We start from the raw sequence: 21,678 nt of genomic DNA on the forward strand, positions 1-21,678 counted from the left end.
CAATTCGGATCCTGTGGAGTATAGCAAATGTTTAATTATATACTCCGTAAAAAATATCAAAATGACACTTCAGCCAGAAAAGAGTAGAATAAGAAAAATCAATCATTCAGAAAAAAAGTATAGTTAAAGATGAACATATGTACTTATTTGAAAAGGACAAAGTGACTGATCAGTTTTATCAAAAGACATGTAAAAACAAAAGACACACTCTTTTGAAACTGTGCTATGACCTAAGTACATGTATGACTAGAACACGTGGCCATGACAGTTAACAAAAACCAAGGAGGAATACCGTATAAAACATAAATACAAATTATGATACATTACCATCGCTTTTATTTCTTATCTTCATCCTTTAGTTACAGTCATGCTTTCAATTGCAAATGTATTCCATGCATGCAAGCACACTCAGTACAGCACTCAGCTTGCATTATAATTTAAATGTAACAAGAAAATATTTCACTTGCAATTTGTTGCAAAGGTACTTATTTTCTGTGAAAATAGGTTTGAGCGGAACTTATTCATTGATTTCTAAGTAAATATGCACATGATGTAAACGTTCGTTTAAAACAAATATCACAGGAACTTATTTAACTTTTTAAAACTCTTAATATTAATTGGAACAAAATTCATGGAGCTATTATGATTTTTGTTCCGGAACTTATTTTACATTTGGTAATAAAATTAGTTCCGGAACAAATTTTACAGTGCTGGAACATATTTTCTGTGATATAAAGTCCGGTGGAACATATTTCCTATGAAATTTGTTCCAGCGGAACAAATGTCACGCCGGAACAAATTTTTTGTTACACATACATATATAAATTATATGCAATATTAAGAATTATAGTTATCTCGTACCATTGTAAACTCGTACCCATGTCAACTCGTACCACTAAAAAAAAACTCGTACCAATGCAAACTCGTACCACTGCTAACTCTTACCAAGGTAAATTCATACCATTGTAAACTCATACCAAATTATTTAAATGCATTCAAATGGTGTTTATTGATGAGTATTATACTTTAATTTCACTCAATACCTCTTAAGTCTGTAAAATGTATATAATTTGAAATTACAATGACCAATTTGTAGCTAATTTTCCTTGTCTAATTGGATAGAGAAAACCGTGGCAGATTGGCTTTGTTGTCTCCCTTGAATAGACTCTTTTTTAAACTTTTACTGACAACTATTTGATTTAATTTTTAATCATTCCAAATCAGTAACATTGAATAGATTTGGGTATTTTTCTATTGTTTCTAAAAGGAATTTTATTTAATGAAAGAATTTATTTATTGTGTTTTAAAGGTTTAAAATTGTTTATGACCAACAGTTAGAAAGTATGAAATTTATTTTTATACAATATTCAGCACATTCATGCAGAACATGACCATGCTAATATGATTTAACAAGTTGAATAGATAATAATCAACCAATAATCACACAATCAAAAGAATTTAAAATATTTATTAGCATGCTAATTCGTATTTTTGTCTAAGTTTTCATTAAAATCTGGTAAAAATTCAAAGATATTTTAATTTTTTGTATAAAGCTAAAAAAAAAAAAAAACAATCATAAAACATTCGTATTTTTGTCTAAGTTTTCATTAAAATCTAGTATAAAATTCAAGTAATTCAACTTTTTTTTATTTAGTTTACCAAAAAAAAAAATCATAAAACATTCGTATTTTTGAATATATTTTTAATGGTACGTGTTTGCAGTGGTACGAGTTCTGATTGGTACGACTTCCCAGTGGTACGAGTTTACGTTGGTACGAGTTTACGTGGTACGAGTTAACTTGCTTCCCAATATTAACCCTTTACCACCTTTTCATAACCCTTTACCACCTTTTCAAAACTGATGTAAGCTACTTGTAATTAACGATATTTGTAGATATATGAATAGCATAATGAACCTTATTGTCTGACATTGAGGGTTTGGTACAATCAAAGCTTGTTTCATAATGGACGATGTCATCGTTAAAATTTGTTTGTTGTCGCTTCTAAGACTTGGGCGCAGACATTTTGAATCACGTGAAATCACGATGTCTGCGAGAAGAGTTAATTGATTCAGATTGAACGATTGTTTGAAGAAGCTGCAAAACAAAAACCATGTCTAGTGCAGTACAGAGATTACAAAAACAGCTAACACAGCTGAGAGAAGAAGCTAAAGTTGAAAGAATACCTGTCTCACAAGCAATTGAAGTGTAAGATAGAAAGATTTTGCGAAGTCGAGCAGTTTATAGAAAAGGGGGAGGGTTGTTGTTTCCAAAACATCCTGGAGCTCATGTTTAGCACTTGTGTAGTATGAGGGGCCTGATGGGGGGGTCTCATCACGATTCACGAGTTGATTTTTTTGTCAATCACGATTCACAGAAAATAAATTTCCATGATCACGGATCACGAAAATATAAAAAAAAAAATAAATCTGTAGAAAAACGGATCACGATAGCGAAAATACACCAATCACGAAGAACGAAAATAACCCATCAGGCCCCTCTAGTATTAGTGGTCAAGGACAAGTTTCTGTCACCTGGCATATTAATAATATTATACAGGAACGCATGTGTTGCAATGCTATGACCGCTGACTGAGACCTGCCAAAAAATATTGGTGTATAATATATATGTATACATGTAAGCTGGGAACTTTCTTTCTTTCTTTTTAGTAGATCCCTCCACTATCTGGAGCACCACAGGTTATCTGTATAATCAGAGCAACAGGTTTAAAAATATGTATAAAACTTCTTCTGCATACGCGGGCCTATGTTTATATCTTCGCACTACACAGTAGAATTAGTCTGTACAGCATCATATAAGTAGATTATATACACATCTTACCAACCACCTATAAAAACATGTAATGTACAGTACTCATAACTATAAATGTCACACTACTAGATTTAAAAGTCTTTCTTGTCCAATCACAAAACTTCACAATTAAAAAGTCTATTCCTCATGTGAGTTAAAACATCCAATTTCTGTCCAACAACTGTCTCTGTTAGCTTCCACTACAGTATATCTGTTCCTGATGTAAGAAGATACATGACAACTCATACCAAAGACAAGTCGGACCAAGACAACTTAGACTGCTTTTAAGACAACTCGGACCACTTTCAAAAACAACTCGGCTCACTTTTAAAGACAACTCTGTCGGACAGTCCACTTTTAAAAGTCAAATTGGGCCACTTTTAAAGGCAATACAGAAAAGTTTAATAGACTACTAGGACCACTTCTTTTATTTTCATTGCATGTAAAGTGTTTTTGTTGGTTAATATATTTTATGGATGTATGTATTCATCATCAGAGATATTTTTAACAAAATATACAACTGTCAGTTACTTAAATTACTTATTTTCAATGAGTTCATGAGATGATCAGTCTAATTGATCTCTTTAGGCATTAACTAATCAATCGTGACAGAAATGATTATCAAAATGCATTAATTTTATGGAACTCAAGTCAAAGAGATGTAATCATTTTGAGTATGACCAATCCATCGAAATCAATATACATTGTACCCGCTAATTAAACAGGTGTTTTTGGTCAATCTAATGTTCGATCAAGTTTTGATGGTTGATGAGGAGAAATTGAGATGGTACATTGCACAAGAAAAAGGCAACACATTCAACCCAAGCTATGATACAGAATCTCTGGAAATGTAAAATAAGAGAAATAAATTTTAAAATCCAGAGTTGTCTTGATCCGAGTTGTCCTGATCCCACATGTACATATTGTACATGAGAGATGGTAGAAATAGACCATTTAAAGCTTACATGTACTATGTGGTATAGGTTTTCCCTTATTGTTGAAGGCCGTACAGTGACCTATAGTTGTTAACTTCTACATTATTTGGTCTGTGGTGGAGAATCACTGGCAATCATACCAAATCTTCTTATATTTATACTTATACTTGTACATTCAGCTATATATTGCCATTACTAGACATCACAGCAGTTCTTGAAAAAAACATGTCACAAGAGAAAATGTCTTGACGCCACAAAAGAAAAGTTATTGTTTAAGTGTTATAAATTCTCTGGTGATCAAATGTCACATATTGCCAAAAAACAATAAAGTCTATGACCTTGAAGGCTTCTTCGTAAAGCATCAAATCCCCTGGTCTCACTAATTTTAGAAAGGAAGTGACAAGAAGAAAAATTTAGCATCAAGAAAGTTTATAAACTTTGTAAACATATAACATGTATAAATTTATAGAACAAAAGTCAATATATAATATGCAGTTAATATTTTGTTGTTTTATAATGTTTCAAATTTTGCTGCTATTTAAAACTATGAACTGATCTTCTGTTACTGACTGTCATGACAATGCAGAAACTCTACAATCTGACAACAGAAAAGTCAAAAATATAAAAGAGTATCACACATATTGAAAGATGGATCTAATTGCAAGTTATATTTATGATATATCTTACAGCAAATGACATGTATTTCTGTTCAATAGAATGGTGGAATTTTATCTATTTTCCATTATCGCTTTCATTGATAAGCACATTTTGTTTGCATTATTGTAAAAGGTCATATTTTGATATCAATTTTTACAGGCATTTTAGAACATTCATATCTTTATTTTAGAGAATCACTTAAATCATGTATATTTTAAAGGCACTTTGATGCAAATTTCTATATTTATTAATTTGAAATAATTAAAAGTTAGATTTCTTGATGCTAATTTTTTTTTTTCTTAAATTATTCATTTTATCGCTTCTTGAATGTAGCCAAATTCAGTAAATTATTTATAACAGAATTATTATATGCAAGGCCTTGAGTTCGCCATTATGAAAAAAATCAATAAAAGTTATTAGTATGATAAATTTGTTAACGATATTACCACAAACATGACAAATAGAATAATGTCATGTGTCAAATGAGTTTCACAATAGATTGTGTCTGCATAATAAACTTTTATTAATAACATTTAAATCATGATTTCTGGTTGTAAATGGTACATGTAGGTTATACATTTATCATTTATGCGCTCACAAGCACTTTGATTATTTCAGTGAGAAGAATAACATCAAAGAGCATTCCCAAAGAGATACTTAAGTTATCAGAGTGAACCAGTCTGTTTACTGTTACTTTGTTATTTTATTTCAGTGAGAAGAATAACATCAAAGAGCATTCCCAAAGAGATACTTAAGTTATCAGAGTGAACCAGTCTGTTTACTGTTACTTTGTTATTTTATTTCAGTACGAAGAATAACATCAAAGAGCATTCCCAAAGAGATACTTAAGTTATCAGAGTGAACCAGTCTGTTTACTGTTACTTTGTTATTTTATTTCAGTATGAAGAGTTACATCACAGAGCATTCCCAAGGAGATGCTTTAGTTATAGGTGTGAACCAGTCAGATAACCCATTCAGAGACCAGAAATCATGTGCTATTTTATAATTTTGTACAGTTAATAGTCTTGGTGAGTATTATGGTAATTGTATTTCTATTTCTGGTTCAGGAATACAGTAATCCTAATCTGTAATCGTAATAATTACAATTTTCCAAGTATCCTAAGTCAAAGTAACCTCTGACTGCCTTTTTAGCTCACCTGGCCCAAAGAGCCAAGTGAGCTTTTCTCATCACTTGGCATCCGTCGTCCTGCGTCCTGCGTCTGTCGTCCGTAAACTTTTACAAAAATCTTCTCTGAAACTACTGGGCCAAATTTGACGAAACTTGGCCACAATCATCATTGGGGTATCTAGTTTTAAAAATGTGTCTGATGACCCCGCCCGCGAACCAAGATGGCTGACATGGCTAAAAAATAGTACATAGGGTAAAATGCAGTTTTTGGCTCATATCTCTGACATGTCTGAAACCAAAGCATTTAGAGCAAATCTGACAAGGATAAATTGTTCATTAGGTCAAGATCTATCTGCCCTGAAATTTTCAGACCAATCAGGCAACATGTTGTTGGGTTGCTGCCCCTGAATTGGTAATTTTAAGAAAATTTTGCAGCTTTTGGTTATTATCTTGAATATTATTATAGATAGAGATAAACTGTTAACAGCAATAATGTACAGCAAAGTAAGATCTACAAATAAGTCAAATGACCAAAATTGTCAATTGACCCCTTAAGGAGTTATTGCCCTTTATAGTCAATTTTTTTCAATTTTCATAAATTTGTAAATTTTTACAAAATATTTTCCACTGTAACTACTGGGCCAAGTTCATTATAGATAGAGATAATTGTAAGCAGCAAGAATGTTCAGTAAAGTAAGATCTACAAACACATCACCATCACCAAAACACAATTTTGTCATGAATCCATCTGTGTCCTTTGTTTAATATGCACATAGACCAAGGTGAGCGATTCAGGCTCTTTAGAGCCTCTAGTTCAAGTGAACTCCAACCGTCTATTATGCCGTCTCTAACAAAGTATAAACATAAGAGTTTGAGCTACTTAGATTATAAAATGTTATATTTCACATACAAGTATCCTTTACACCAAATGATATTTCACATACAAGTATCCTTTACACCAAATGATATTTCACACACAAGTATCCTTTACACCAAATAAAGTGCTGTACAATAATTGATTTAATGTAAATTCTAATTTCTACTTATTAGTTCATCATAGTGATTCTATATTTTGTTACTTGACTTGAAATTATTTCTTTGATGAAATAAAGATATGTATGTATATTTTATAGTTATTGTTTCATTTTGAAATTGGAAAATGCCTGGACTAATAACACAGTACTTTAAAATAATTGAGGATAAGATTATATTTATCAAGAAAGAAATCAAAGAATGACCAAAACATTACAAACATTATTTACTCATACAGCTTTCAAAGAATAGAAATAAAAATAAATTTAGGGAGGGTTATTGAATCATGACAATAGACAGATGCATGTCAAATATAAATTACCCTGAATCTCAAAGTCGTGATCTTGAATTGTCTATATAGACGATCCAATTTGTCTTTTTCACCATTTATATAGTCAAAACTCTCTCTATATTCTTTGTGTTATAGACGGTCCAACTTCACTTCAGACAGAGTCTTTTTCCTCGAAGACACTCATTAAATCATTTATATAGTTAAAACTCTTTTTTTATACTTTGTCTATGTTGGTATTATAGATGAGTTGACTTGAAGATGGTCCGAGATGACTTCATAGACAGTCCGAGTTGTCTTTGGGCCGAGTTGTCTCGCACCCAATAGCACAACATAAGCACAAACTGTAAAAATCAATTGCAGATGGCTTCTCTCAATTGATTGGTTAATCGGTACAAAATACAATAAACAAATAACTTAAAACAATAGACAAGAACTGATATAAGAGTACTCACAGTAACGTTAACTGAAAGCTAGTTAAAAAATTATCTCTAGATGTTTATGCCCCCGCTGTAGCGGTGGGGGCATTAAGTTTTACCCTTGTCCTTCTGTACATACGTACGTCCCAAAATTGGTTTCCGTTCTCTAACTTGAGTTTGCCTCAACCAAATGTTACGAAACTTATACACAATGCTTATTATCACATAACACAGATCAAGTTTGAATTTTGGTGGCGTCACGTTAACCGTTCTAGAGTTATGCCCTTTATAAATAGAAAAATTGCAAAATGTTTAGTTTCAGTTCTGTAACTTAAGTTTGCCTCAACCAAATGTTATGAAACTTATACACAATGCTTATTACCACAAAACACAGATCAAGTTTGAATTTTGGTGGCGTCACTTTAACCGATCTAGAGTTATGCCCTTTTATAAATAGAAAAATTGCTGAATTTTTAGTTTCTGTTCTGTAACTTAAGTTTGCCTCAACCAAATGTTATGAAACTTATACACAATGCTTATTACCACAAAACACAGATCAAGTTTGAATTTTGGTGGCGTCACTTTAACCAATCTAGTGTTATGCCCTTTTATAAATAGAAAAATTGCTGAATTTTTAGTTTCTGTTCTCTACTTAAGTTAGCCTCAACCAAAACTCAGATCAAGTTCAAATTAGGGTAGCGTCACTTTTACCGTTCTTCAGTTATGTCCCTTTATAACTATATGATATGCAATTTCATTTGGGAGTCCCCTCACTTCTTAAATTGTCAGTTACTCAACTAGCTATTCAGAATGAGATTTTTACATAAAAACTTTATAAATATCCATGACAAATTTGGCACAAATGTTTAAGGGCAACAATAAACCAGCATAGTGGCAGACCAAAATTTAAAAAAAAAAGATTACTCTTTGTGTTTGTTAAATGTTAATTTACTATGTATGTCTTTTCACCTTTGACCCTTTAAAATTTTCATACATATTAGTATATCAGATACATTGCTGTTTATAATGGAGTGTTACAAAAATGTATATGTTACATCTATATATATATCATAAGGTTTTACCAGTTATGTTTTATTTTGCTTTTCAGGGAACCATCTTATATGGAAAGGTTTTGTGTTTTATTTCCAAAATGACAGTAGAATGGGCACAGTGCAAATTTTTTTTTTTAGAAATTTTTTAAGAATTTTCTTTAGTTACAAGTTAAACGCAGCTACATTTTTTCTATGGAGTGAAATGATGTTTTTGATTGAAATCCTATCCGTGGTATCAATTATTCGACTTGACTCTCTACAACAGAATTCTGGCCAGTATGTCGCATCTAGAACCATCATAATCACGTGAATTGATCTCCGTCTTTTATCATGTGTGCCAGAATTAACATATGCAAATTATTTGTGTTGTTTAAATTTGATGTTATCTTGTATAGTGTAAAAATGTGATTTATAACAATTTGGCAAAACAAATTTTTTATTAAATATCATCTATGTTAAAAAAAAAGATTTAGGTATTTTGATAAGAGGAAACACCAACAGTAAACTTGTTACAAGAAAACTTTAAATTACAAGGAAAACAGCACAGAATTAAGAGACAATGAGAGGCATTGTAATGTTTGATAACTGCTTACTGGGAAAGCAGCAGTTTGTTTCTCCATGAAAATTGAATTTCAATAAGATAACCAATCATAAAAGGTGCTTGGCACACACATACAAAATGAAAAAACCGAAGAAAACTAGCAGCACAGATATTCTTTTGGGATGCCTCAAGAGAACATTCAGTGAAAACTATTTCAGTATACAAGATATTGGATTTTTCCTTTTTAATAAAATCAGTAATTGCTTAATGGATTTTTCCTGTTTAGATCAATTTTGAACATGTAATTATATAGTTACTTCAAACTTAATTAAAAACTTTATTTACATACCAGACGGCATTGTGGGAAATTAAAAAAATTTTGGATAATAGACTAGAATTTTTACAATCTATAATAATTACATTATTTACACTGCCAGAGTTTATTGTATTGCCATTAGAGATGAAAATAAGTAATAATTAAACTCAATATACACAGATATAGAATTGCAATATGAACAATTAATGGTGTAGAGAATGTACAAAGAATGCCAAGAACTTGTTTTCAAAAATAAAAATATTATCCCTAAGAAAGGTTTTGAAATATAATTTGCATTAATTTATTTAGCATATCGTCGCTGGGCTTCCAATATGTCGTATATGACTTTATCTGTCAAAATTACTTTTTCACACAAACCGGCTTGGCGGGAGGAAATCTCTGATATTCCAAAATATCACACATTCAGACCAATCAAAACAATTGAAATAAGACATGTGACAAAATTGCCAATCTCAATTGTTTGTAAAGTTTGGTTCCAAAATGTCTTATATAAACTTGAAAATAGTTGTAAAATGACTTTGGGAATCAAAAACTGGTAGATTTCTTTATTTATGTGAAAATAATGTTAGATTTTATATTATCCAGAAATGTCCAAGTTTTTATTTCACAGCCATATACAAAAATGTTCAAGTTCACATACAACATTTTGGAAGCAAATATTTCGAACAAATTTTCAAAGCCTGTTTGTAAGATTTTTTTTGTTGTTGAAAAATTTGTCATATACCACATTTTGGAAGCCCAGCGATGATATAAAAATTTTAAGTTTTTTTCAATCATTTAGCAGATTAAATTTTATGTATGTTTTCTCAGAAGCATGAACTAATTTATTTAAATAGAAACAGAATACAATTTCCTTTTAAAATTTTATTTTTGTGTGAAGTTAGTTATAAGGACAGGAAATAAATGTAACTATTTATGATTAGAGGGAAGTCAAAAAATAAGAAGTAACTTTCAAGTAACCATATATACACATATATATATATTTATATATTTAAGTATTCACTACCTTTGAGTCAGACATAAGTCATACTTCTAAAACATTTCTGTTTTTTTTTTAAATCCACTTTGAATTTTATTATTAAGTTATGAAAATAAGACTTAACTAGACAGCAACCTAACTACACTAAAACAATATCATATTTTTATCAAAGATATTTGAGTCTTGCGATTTGCACATTATTTTTAATTGAATAACAAATTTGCACATGTTCAAAATTATTTTTTGATTCAGATTACATATATCATATAAAAACACATTATAGTAATTCATGTGCCTTTTTGTATACATTTTGTGTTTTTGTTGCATGGAATAGCTTTCATTATGTAGTTTAATCACATATGTACAGACTTATTTATTTTTAAAAAAATGTTGATTATTTATTAGTCATTAATTTTCATAATATAATGTATTATACAATCGAGCAACTTTTGTTGGCATGTTTTAAACAAATCCCTATGAATTGTTGCTAAGGTGCACTGACTCTGATATGGGAGTTAAAACAATATTCTTTTGTGTCATTTTAAAAGATTTTGAAAACCAATTTTAGAATAAAGATATTGCCTATTAAAATATTAAAGAAAGTATTAACATTTTCCTGACAAAAGTCAAAATCAGTATTAATTAAAAAATATTAAAATTTGTGATGGACTATTTTCATTAAATATGATTTAAAAAGGTAAATTCCCTAGATTATATTTTTTATTTTAAGACCACTGTTGGTATTTTTTCAGGTAAAGTAAAACAGATTAATATATACAGGATATACATGATATATATAATGCTGATTTCATATTAACTTCCTTTGAATTTCAAACAATGAAAAATCAATGTTCCTTTGTTAACATGCAGCACAATCTAACACACTATCAGTATGTAGGCAGGGTATAAGACTAATAAGGGGCCTGATGGGGGGGTCTCATCACGATTCACGAGTTGATGTTTTTGTCAATCACGATTCACAGAAAATAAATTTCCATGATCACGGATCACGAAAATATAAAAAGAGAAATAAATCTGTAGAAAAACGGATCACGATAGCGAAAATGCGCCGATCACGAAGAACGAAAATAACCCATCAGGCCCCTCACTAATGTTTGTATAGAATCTCAACTTCTATTTATGTTTGTATGTATAGATATTTCAAATGCTTTTTGTAAATCTTTCATAATAAAGTATTGATGTTGATACATATTGTCGTCATTTTGTTGCAGCTGAGCTAAAAAGGATAACTTATAAAGATTACTGTCTTTCTCTCTGTACCTTTGTCACCACCCTTCTGTTAGATTTTAGCATACAGTGCAGTTTTATTTTGATATCACATGCAAACAAAGTAGGTATATTGGAATCTATCATTCTGACTGTCAGTCCTTCCAAACTAATATTTCACAGCTTAGTCTATTTCAATCAAACTTTGTACTAATTATGAAGTGTCAACTTTGCAGCACAAAGGGAAAGCATGGCAACCTGCGTTGACAAATTCCAGGGTTATGCCACTTTGAACTTCCATTTAATGCTAAAAAATACTTACTTTTATATTGATGGTATTTTTGCTTTATATCGAGAATCATCAAATTATTTATACGGGGGAAATTTACCCCAACAGACCTGACTTTTAAATAAATCTAATTACAAACAGTAGATATTGTCCCTATCTTAGTATGGATATTTTAGTTTCTCATGGGAAACATTAAAAGTTTTACATCAAAAGAGATGAATTTTGGTTTCCTATTGTTAATTTTCCTTTTTTTGAACGGTGATACTACTTTGGCCCCATCTTACAGTGTTTACATTTCCCTACTCATTCACAATGCCTGTGTCTGGAGTGATGTTTTAAGATTTCAATGAACAAAATCTATGTAAAACTGTTAATTTATAAAGTCACAGATTGTAATACTACAAATTACTTTAAAAAAAACCTTTACTAGGTACAATGATTTGAAATATGACTGTACCTTTTTAATGGAATACCACATTCTTATTTTTACGTTGATGTTGTTTATAAATCTTGTCAATTCAGAAACGATTTATGTTAACTTATTAGTGATCCTTTGAATAAATATATTCTTTAAGGTTATCAATTGAACATTATAGTAAAGATCTTTGAATATTGTCTATATCAGTACTAACATACAGAACTAATCATGCATTTACAGCTTGTCCATACTTGTATTTTGGCATTACACAAGGTAATGTTTTTCTCAGACTGCTATGACATTTCTTCATTAAATCTGCTGGATGTGAAATGATTGATATCATAGTCAGGAAAAACATTTATTTATTACTTAAAGTTTGGCATTGAACTAGCTTTCAGTAACTATGAGTATTCTTAGATTGATAATTGGTGTCCTTTGTCTTTCTTTAAGTTATATTTGTGCTAAGTACCAATCTGATGAGTTGAGCCCTTGCAAACTTAATTTAATAGTTGTTCTTATTTGTGTTGTATGTATAACCCCCTACATTCTTTATCTTAGTGTCCCAAGCCATGAGTCTGTAATTCAGTGGTTGTCATTGGTTACTGACTGGTATACTTGTTTTTTGGTCATTGTTTTGTCATAAATCAGGCTGATAATTTTCTCGTTTGAATTGTTTCACATTTTGTCAAGTCGGGCCTTTCCTGAATGACTGTACAGTATAGGTTTTATTCATTGTTGAATTCAGTATAGTGACCTATAGTTACTTACATCCACATCATAAAGACTTTGGTGAATAGTTGTCTCATTGGCAATCATACAACATCCATTTTTGTCCAGCCTGCGACTTTTGTCGCAAAAGCGAGACATAGCGATCCTACATTCCGTCGGCGTCGTCCACAAATATTCACCCTGTGGTTAAATTTTTTGAAATTTTAATAACTTTCTTAAACTATCCTGCATTTCAACCAAACTTGGACAGAAGCTTGGTTATGATCATAAGATAGTATCCAGAAGAAAGTTTTGTAAAAAAAAAAATCCTGTTTTTCCCTATTTTACTCATAAATGGACTTAGTTTTTTTGCCAGTTAACATTACATTCACTCTGTGGTTAAAGTTTTTGAAATTTTAATAACTTTTTAAACTATCCTAGATTTGTACCAAACTTGGACAAAAGATTGTTTATAATCATAAGATAGTATCCAGATGAAAATTTTGTAAAAAAAATCCTGTTTATCCGTATTTTACTTATAGATGGACTTAGTTTTATTCCAGTTAACATTACATACAGTCTGCAGTTAAAGTTTTTAAAACATTTATTAGATTCATAAACCTTCTTGGATTTTTACCAAACTTGAACAGAACTTCTTACAATCAAAAGATAGTATCTAGAGGAAAAATTTTTAATATTTTTTCCCCATTTTTGTTGAGCCTGTGACTAACAGCAAAAGTAGGCGAGACACTGGGTTCCGCGGAACCCTTGCAAATTTGTTAATATGGCTGCCAAAAAGAAGGAGAAAAACCAACAAAAGTCCTTGAAAGTAAAAGGAAGCACATATGAAGAGCAGCTGATGTTAAAATAAAATTCAATGCAAAACACCATAACAAAGTAGAAAATCAATTCAATAGAAAAATACCTAAACAATAACAATGGAGGTACAAACAAGTACATCATCATTCACAACTTTAATAAGCCCCCAAGGGTGACTGGGGAATAGAAATATGGCCACTACAGGTCTTCTTCCGATCGACAGTAGAACCATTGTCAAAGTGGGGCATCCGTTTGGCTGTACGGTTTGTACAAGTACGCAGCCACGTCCGGTCAGAATGGGGACGTTAAATCCGATGTCTCGTGTAGAGAGAGTGTCACACTCTCTGCACGTTAAGAACCCTTGTAACAACTCTTTTAGGGGTCTTCAGGTGGCCTGTTGCAAGGCAAAATTCTGTCCCTATCCATTAAACTCATTTTCCAAGGGCAGTCTAAATTTCCCCCGACCTTTATCCCAGACAGCCTCTTTTATAGGACCTACCTATTATATTTATTGTAAATTTGTTCTCGTCTTGAACATGCATGAAATATTTGCGTTTAACAACCAACAATCAATCAATCAACAACAACTAAACACAAGTGTCCTCACGTGGGATATATTCTGGCTCCTACTATACAAAGGTTTAAATACAAGTTTGAATTCAAATTAATGTAAAAATCTGTGTGCAAAGGTGAATAACTCAATATTCAATTCAAGCTACAAATTCTACTGCACAACTTAATGAAAAATTATTTATAACAATGTTATAACTTACAACAGTCAAATTAAAACAAAATAGTAAAGAAAATAAAGCACTGGTACTTTTTAAATTCAATTGCCATAAACTGAAAATTTGTGATTATTTATGGAACTGGCCAATGGTCTAATATAAGCAATGAAAAATGTAACCTTGAAATCACAGAATCATGGTTTGTGAAATACACTGTAAGCTCATGAATGCAACCCTTTCCCATAATCTAGGTCAGTAGCATGTATAACATTGTTAAGATATGACTGCATAATACTTGAAACCAGTCATATTTTTCATATTATGAAAAAAATATCCAGCTTTATCTTTTTTAGATATATGATTAATAATATTCCGAAATCTAAGTGGTTAAGAATCATCATTAAAGGGCAATAACTCATATAAGGGTTCAACTGACTATGTTGACTTAATAGTAGAATTTGTACTGCTGGTCAATTTTGCTGTATACAGTTTCTTTCAATCTACTAAAATTTCTGCAAAAAAACTAAAAATGGAAAAAAATGTCTTTTAAGGTCAACAACTAAAAGGATTAAACAAACAATTTCGGCTATGCCGACTGATTTGTAGATCTTGTCCTGCTGATCATTTTTATTTCCTATAGATTCTCTCCATCTACTACAGTTTACGCCAAAAAAAACAGAAAATGATTTAAAATCTTCTTTCGACTGACGATTCGGCCATGTTAAATTATTTGTAGATCTTGTCCGTCCTGCTGATCAATTTTGCTGTTCACAGTTTCCATTTATCTAATAGTTTCTGCAAAAAAACACAAAAATGGGTAACACTGAAATCATCTTTCAACGACATATGCTCTATAAGGAGTCAACTGACAATTTCGACCATGTTTACTTATTTAAAGATCATGTCCTTCAAATTATCTACCATAGTTGAAAAGATAGAAACCAAATAGCAAAAAAAAGTTGTGAAAAATCGTCATTTAAGGGCAAAAACTCATATAAGAAGTGGTCTGACAGTTTTAGTCCAAATGATTATAGTTAGCAAATCTTGACATTCTGGACGTTTCTGTCATATTTTTTTCGATCAAACATAGTTTCAAAAATAATAGATTATTCTTGAATTTAACACCTTTATTCTATTTTAAGACTTGATAGTCAAGATGGTTATAAGGCGGGATCATCGCACACATCTTTTAATATAAATACCCTAAGGATGACTGTGGCCGAGGTTGGTTTAATTTGGCCAAGTATTTTCAGAGGAAAAGATTTTTGAAAAATTTAACTGACGACGGCCGCTAATTGAAACGAAAAGCTTAAACTGGCCTTTAGGCCAGGTGAGCTAAAAGAATCATGATATAGTGCTATTGCATTTAGTTGCTTTACTTTTATTCTTCAGAAAGATAAGCATTTTTTATCAGTAGATAAAAAAGTTCAACGCGTACGTGCCAATAAGAGAAGGGCACTTTATTTGCATACAATTTCTTTTGAATTGCAATTTGATATTTTTATCAAATGATGATCAGCTGTAAGTTTAGAGTTTACATGTTTTCAAACAGAACAAATATGAAATCATATTATTCCTCTTTAAAAGCGGGGAGTACATTGATCTTCGTAGTTCCTGAAAAAAACAGAGTGGGAAATGTAACATAATGTATCTGCTGCTGGTCATTAGGAAATATAGATTCCTTCCATTTTCCAATATAGATGGAGGCTACACATCTCAAATAAAATTTGAATGACGCAAAGATCCAACAATGATTTGCATGCATTTTTTTTTTAATTTTAGGATGAAGTGTATATCCTTTTCACGTAACATATGGGATCTTAATTAGTCAACCTAGGTCTGCTTCATAATTGGTCACTAGCTTCAACTTAAAAGATTGTGAGCGACAAATCAATACAAAAATTATTTTCATTTAGTTACTATCCTTAATTGAAAAAAGAAAGACATTTTTACTTCTTTTTTTATTATCAAATCAATGTTTAAGATTTTAATTATGCTTATTTAGCTGATATTATATGTCTACATCAAACATCTAACATACTCTTGAAGTCAAGCATTGTGTGAAAAGTGTTTTTTATATAATGTCAAGATGCTTGGTTATTCAATATGTTTGGGAACACATATATATGCATCTGTTAATCAACACAGACAAATGGTATCTCATTATAATTTTACTGCAATTAGATCAGGGATGCTACACTAAAGTTTATGAAGTCAGAAGATGAGATTGGTAGTTTGATCAATAAAGATACATTTTAGAGGAAGCACCGAGTAGTTTACCAATGTTCAAATCTCTAAATCAGTTACGAATTACAAGTCAAGATATAAAAAATCCCGAGGGAATAACAATAACTCTAATAAAGCAAGAATGGCTGCGTACTAAGGGAGCTACGCCAACCATGCATGCACCATCTTCCAATTGAATCCACACTCCACTACTTGTCATTGAACAACAGACAGATAAAGCAACTAGAATTCTGGATTCTAAAAATTTAAGACATGTCTCTTGTGAGTTGAGATACTAGTGAACTAATTTGTGAGTTTGATCGTAAAACAGAAAAATACCTAAACAATAACAATGGGGGTACAAATAAACAAATAAACAACTAAACATAAGTTTCATTACATAGGACACTGGCATGTATAAATATAAACAAGCAGCTGCATAGCTAATCAAACTTATGGATGAAGTTTTAATCTAGATCCTCTCCTTGGTTCAAAATACAAGATCTGAAACCGTGGCTTAATGCAAAGTTCTGTATGCAAAGGGAAACAACTCGATATTCAATCTCAACTACAGAACATGAATGAAAAAAATGTTGAGAAACCTGGTTTTTTGAAATACTGTGAGCCGTACCCCTTTCCAAAATCTACGCCAGTAGCATGTGTAACATGAGGCACATAACAGAATTGAAAGAGATGTCTTATGGGTTTGGTCAGTGAATTTTTTTCTTAGTTTCACAGATTATCCTTTTTAGAATATGACAGCATAATAAAATTAAACCAGTCATATTTTTCAAATTATGAAAAAAACTATACAGCTTAATAATTTTAAATATATGATTAATGATATTTCGATATCTAAGTGATGGAAATCACTAGTGTAAAGATTGGAAGAATTGTGCGTCTTAAATCGTGTAGGGTAGTGAAATTATATAGCGACCCCAAGGAGCCTGCATCTCTCATCTGATAATTTTTCATAAAATTAATACAATGCAAAATATTTCGAATAGTTTCCAGAAAAAAAAAACGCCAACAGAACAATATCGTCCTTCGAGAGCAATAACTTCGATCTATAAGGAGTAGACATACTATTTCATGCATGTTGACTAATTTGTAGTTTGTGTCATGTTGATAATTTAAGGTTTTTTACAGTTTGTCTCCATGCATTATTGTTGACGCAAAAAACACAAAATAGTAACAAAACTTAATTCATGGGCGACACTCCTATAAGGATTCGACTGTAAATTCTGCCATTTTCACTTAATAGTAGGTCTTGTTCTGCTGGTGAATTTGGCTGTATACAGTTTCTTTCAATTTACCAAAGTTTCTGCCAAAAACACAAAAAATGGTAAAAAGCGTCTTTTAAAGCCAATGACTTCGTAAAAAGCAGTCAACAGACGATTATGGCCATGTTGACTGATTTGTAGATCTTGTCCTACTGATCATTTGTGCTTCTTACAGACTCTCTTTTTCTACTACAAGTTACGCAAAAAATAGCAGAAAATGGTTTAAAACAGTCTTTCATTGGCAATAACTCAATCAAGGAATCGACTGTAAATGTCGGCCATGTTGAATTATTTGTAGATCTTGCCTTGCAGATCAATTTTGCTGCTTATTTTCTATCCATCTACTATATTTTCTGCAAAGAAACTAGAGGCTCTAAAGAGCCTATGTCGCTCACCTGCATCTTCAACAATGGCCACTGTTTAGTAAAAATTCGTAAGGGTTCCGCGGAACCCAGTGTCTCGCCTAATTTTGCTGTTAATCGCAGGCTCAACAAAAATGAGGAAAAATATCAATAAAAATATTCCTTTAGATACTATCTTTTGATTGTAAGAAGCTTCTGTCAAAGTTTGGTATAAATCCAGGATAGTTTATGAATCTAATAAATGTTTTAAAAACTTTAACTGCAGAATGTTAACTGGAAGAAAAACTAAGTCCATTTATAAGTAATATACGGATAAACAGGTACAAATGTTAACAAAATTTCCTTCTAGATACTAGCTTTTGATCATAAACAAGCTTCTGTCCAAATTTGGTACAAATCCAGGATAGTTTAAGAAAGTTATTAAAATTTTAAAAACTTTAACCACAGAGTGAATGTATTGTTTCCTGGCAGAAAAACTAAGTCCATTTATAAGTAAAATACGGAAAAAATAAAATTTTGTTTTTAACAAATTTACTTCTGGATACTATCTTATGATCATAAACAATTAAGCTTCTATCCAAGTTTGGTACAAATCCAGGATAGTTTAAGAAAGTTATTAAAATTTTAAAAACTTTAACCACAGAGTGAATGTATTGTTTCCTGGAAGAAAAATTAAGTCCATTTATAAGTAAAATACGGAAAAAATTATTTTTTTTTACAAAACTTACTTCTGGATACTATCTTATGATCATAAACAAGCTTCTGTCCAAGTTTGGTAGAAATCCAGGATAGTTTAAGAAAGTTATTAAAATTTCAAAAACTTTAACCACAGAGTGAATATTTGTGGACGCCGCCGACGACAACGACGACGACGACGACGACGACGCCGACGGAATGTAGGATCGCTATGTCTCGCTTTTTCGACTAAAGTCGAAGGCTCGACAAAAATCATCTATTAAGAGTTAACTGACAATTTCAGTCATGTTGACATATTTGTAGATCTTATCCTACTGATAATTTTTCCTTTCTAATAAAGTTTCTATTTACCTATTATAGTTTTCAAGATGAAAAAAAAATGCCATAAAATGTTAAAAAAAATATCAATAAAGGGCAATAACTCCAATAACGAGTCGACTGAAGATTTTAACCATGGTTCAAAATACTAATATTTTTTTTCATAAAATTGATACAATGCAAAATATTTCAAAGTTTCCAGAAAAAAAAACCGCCAACAGAACAATATCGTCTTTCGAGGGGAATGACTTCTATAAGAAGTAGACTTACCATTTCATGCATGTTGACTAATTTGTAGTTTGTGTCATGTTGATAATTTAAGTTTTTTTACAGTTTGTCTCCATGTATTATTGTTGACACAAAAACGCAAAATAGTAACAAATCTTAATTCATGGGCAACACCCCTATAAGGATTCGACTGAACATGCTATTTTAACTTAATAGTAGATCTCGTCCTGTAAACGTATATTTGTTCATAATTATATTTATTCATGAGGGAAACAATATTATAATGATATATGTTCTGCAGAATTTCTGTCATGAAATACTTTTTCCATCTGTATTATATTTGTTCCACTGATATTAGGAGCTTATGTTATATGTTGATTAATATAACAAATGTTCCTTTTAAGCTGGTGATTTTTTACACCTGATTGATTATTATCTAAAACAAAACAGTGTTTTACATGCTGATTTTCTATTAGGTAATTATTATTTAATTTGAAAAGTGTTAATGAGTTAGATATATTCACCTGTACACAATACCTGTATGTACAAACAAATATGGAGGCTGATGAATATGAAAAAAATATTTATGTTCCTTAATGATGGCTCATATGTTAAAGGTAAGTAAATGTAACAGTGGTTTGATTCCGCCAGTGTACTTTATCGGGAGGAAGAAAATCCCCAGTGATTTTTATGCTTCAACAAAAAATCACTAGGGTTTTCTATCCGGGTCCAGTGTAAAACATCCAGCAGTCATTATAAGGTTCTAAAAAGGTTTTTTTTTTGAAGGGGAAATATATATAAAATGTGGCTTAATAGTTTTTAGTGTATTTGAAAATTGCATAGTTGATTTATGTAAAAAGTGGAGAGTTTTCATCCAAGGAATGTTCACACACTATAGTGTTTTTGAACCAGGAATGATTACACTAGTGAGTTTGTACCGGAATGATTATATTAGTTATTTTATACCCGGCGGGATTAATTACACTAGTGCTTTAGATCCAATCATTGATGGAGTGATTAGTACTCATTTTGAACACACGATAACACAATAATGCTTATTAACGAAAGAGATTTAAATAATTTTTCTATGCAAATCTATAAAATCATATATATGCTTTTAAATTGTCACTAATTGTAATATTTATATTTATTGGATTGCCGAAGTTTTTCTATGTATTTCCTTTTCGGTCGACTTGGATATTAAATCATATCTTCTATGTCATATCAAAGGATGCTTCTGTAATTGAAACTTTATGTAAGATTAAATCTGCTCTTTAAATTTGGTTTGTATCAAGTTCAATGTCCTGATCATTGATAAAGTATTTTGAGTTATAAAAATATCCTCATCATCATCATCAATATTATTTACTATATTGACACAGATTAATTAAACTGGTTCCTTGAAAATCATTTTAATTTTAACCCATTTATGTAAACAATAAAGCGGTCTAATATAAACAAAACAACGATATCAAGATCGACGCTTTCACACTTTTTACATCCAATATTCTCTAGTGAAAATCAGTTACCCGGAATATATACACGGCGGAATGAAAGTACGCTTACATATATATGTTAATAAGTTCATCTGTGAAATATAAATATAAATTCTAATGAGACAAATATCATTTATATGAAAAATATGCATGCGAGTAATTGTGGATAATTTGAAATAAATATTTAATGTCAACTTCGTTTTGAACAATTATTTTCCATATTCACCATACCTGTTCTTTTGGTAGTATTCTTTCTACTAGTAATATCAGAATGGTAATTGTACATACCAGTTGACCATTCCACATTCGTAATAGATAGTACATTATAATATTTTCGGGTCGGAATAGATATTACATAATATCTTTTTCCATTTGCAATAGATATTACATAATACTTTTTCCTTTTGGAATAGATATTACATAATATTTTTTCCATTCGGAATAGATATTACATAATACGTTTTCCATTCGGTATAAATATTACATACTTTTAGCCTTAGGAATTTATATTACATATTACTTTTACCATGACATAATACCACTTTGAAAAGGGTTTACTGTGACTTGATTGTTAGTGTTGATCTCCACCTATTTCAACTTATTCAAAATTCTGACCAAATTGCAATTTGTTTTATGAAACCAAACTGTTCAACTGTTCAGAAATTTGAACAAACTGCTGTAGAAAACCACAGTCAAGTCG

General features: G+C 30.9%; 2 protein-coding genes across 2 annotated transcripts in view; one reads left to right on the forward strand and one right to left on the reverse strand.

Annotated features, from left to right (window-relative positions):
- LOC127705970 (tRNA wybutosine-synthesizing protein 2 homolog) overlaps positions 1-21,678 on the reverse strand; it is a 56,093-nt gene that overhangs the window by 28,785 nt on the left and 5,630 nt on the right. The window lies entirely within an intron of this gene.
- On the forward strand, positions 2,048-11,388 carry LOC127705975 (guanine nucleotide-binding protein G(I)/G(S)/G(O) subunit gamma-12-like). The gene is made up of 3 exons (XM_052210357.1): positions 2,048-2,207; positions 5,303-5,430; positions 8,380-11,388. Exons 1-2 carry the CDS (start codon positions 2,113-2,115, stop codon positions 5,406-5,408), a joined length of 201 nt encoding a protein of 66 aa, XP_052066317.1. The 5' UTR covers positions 2,048-2,112; the 3' UTR covers positions 5,409-5,430; positions 8,380-11,388.

The sequence above is a fragment of the Mytilus californianus genome, unplaced genomic scaffold (assembly GCF_021869535.1).
Source record: "Mytilus californianus isolate M0D057914Y unplaced genomic scaffold, xbMytCali1.0.p SCAF_6, whole genome shotgun sequence".
In the NCBI taxonomy this organism is placed as follows: Eukaryota; Metazoa; Mollusca; class Bivalvia; order Mytilida; family Mytilidae; genus Mytilus; species Mytilus californianus.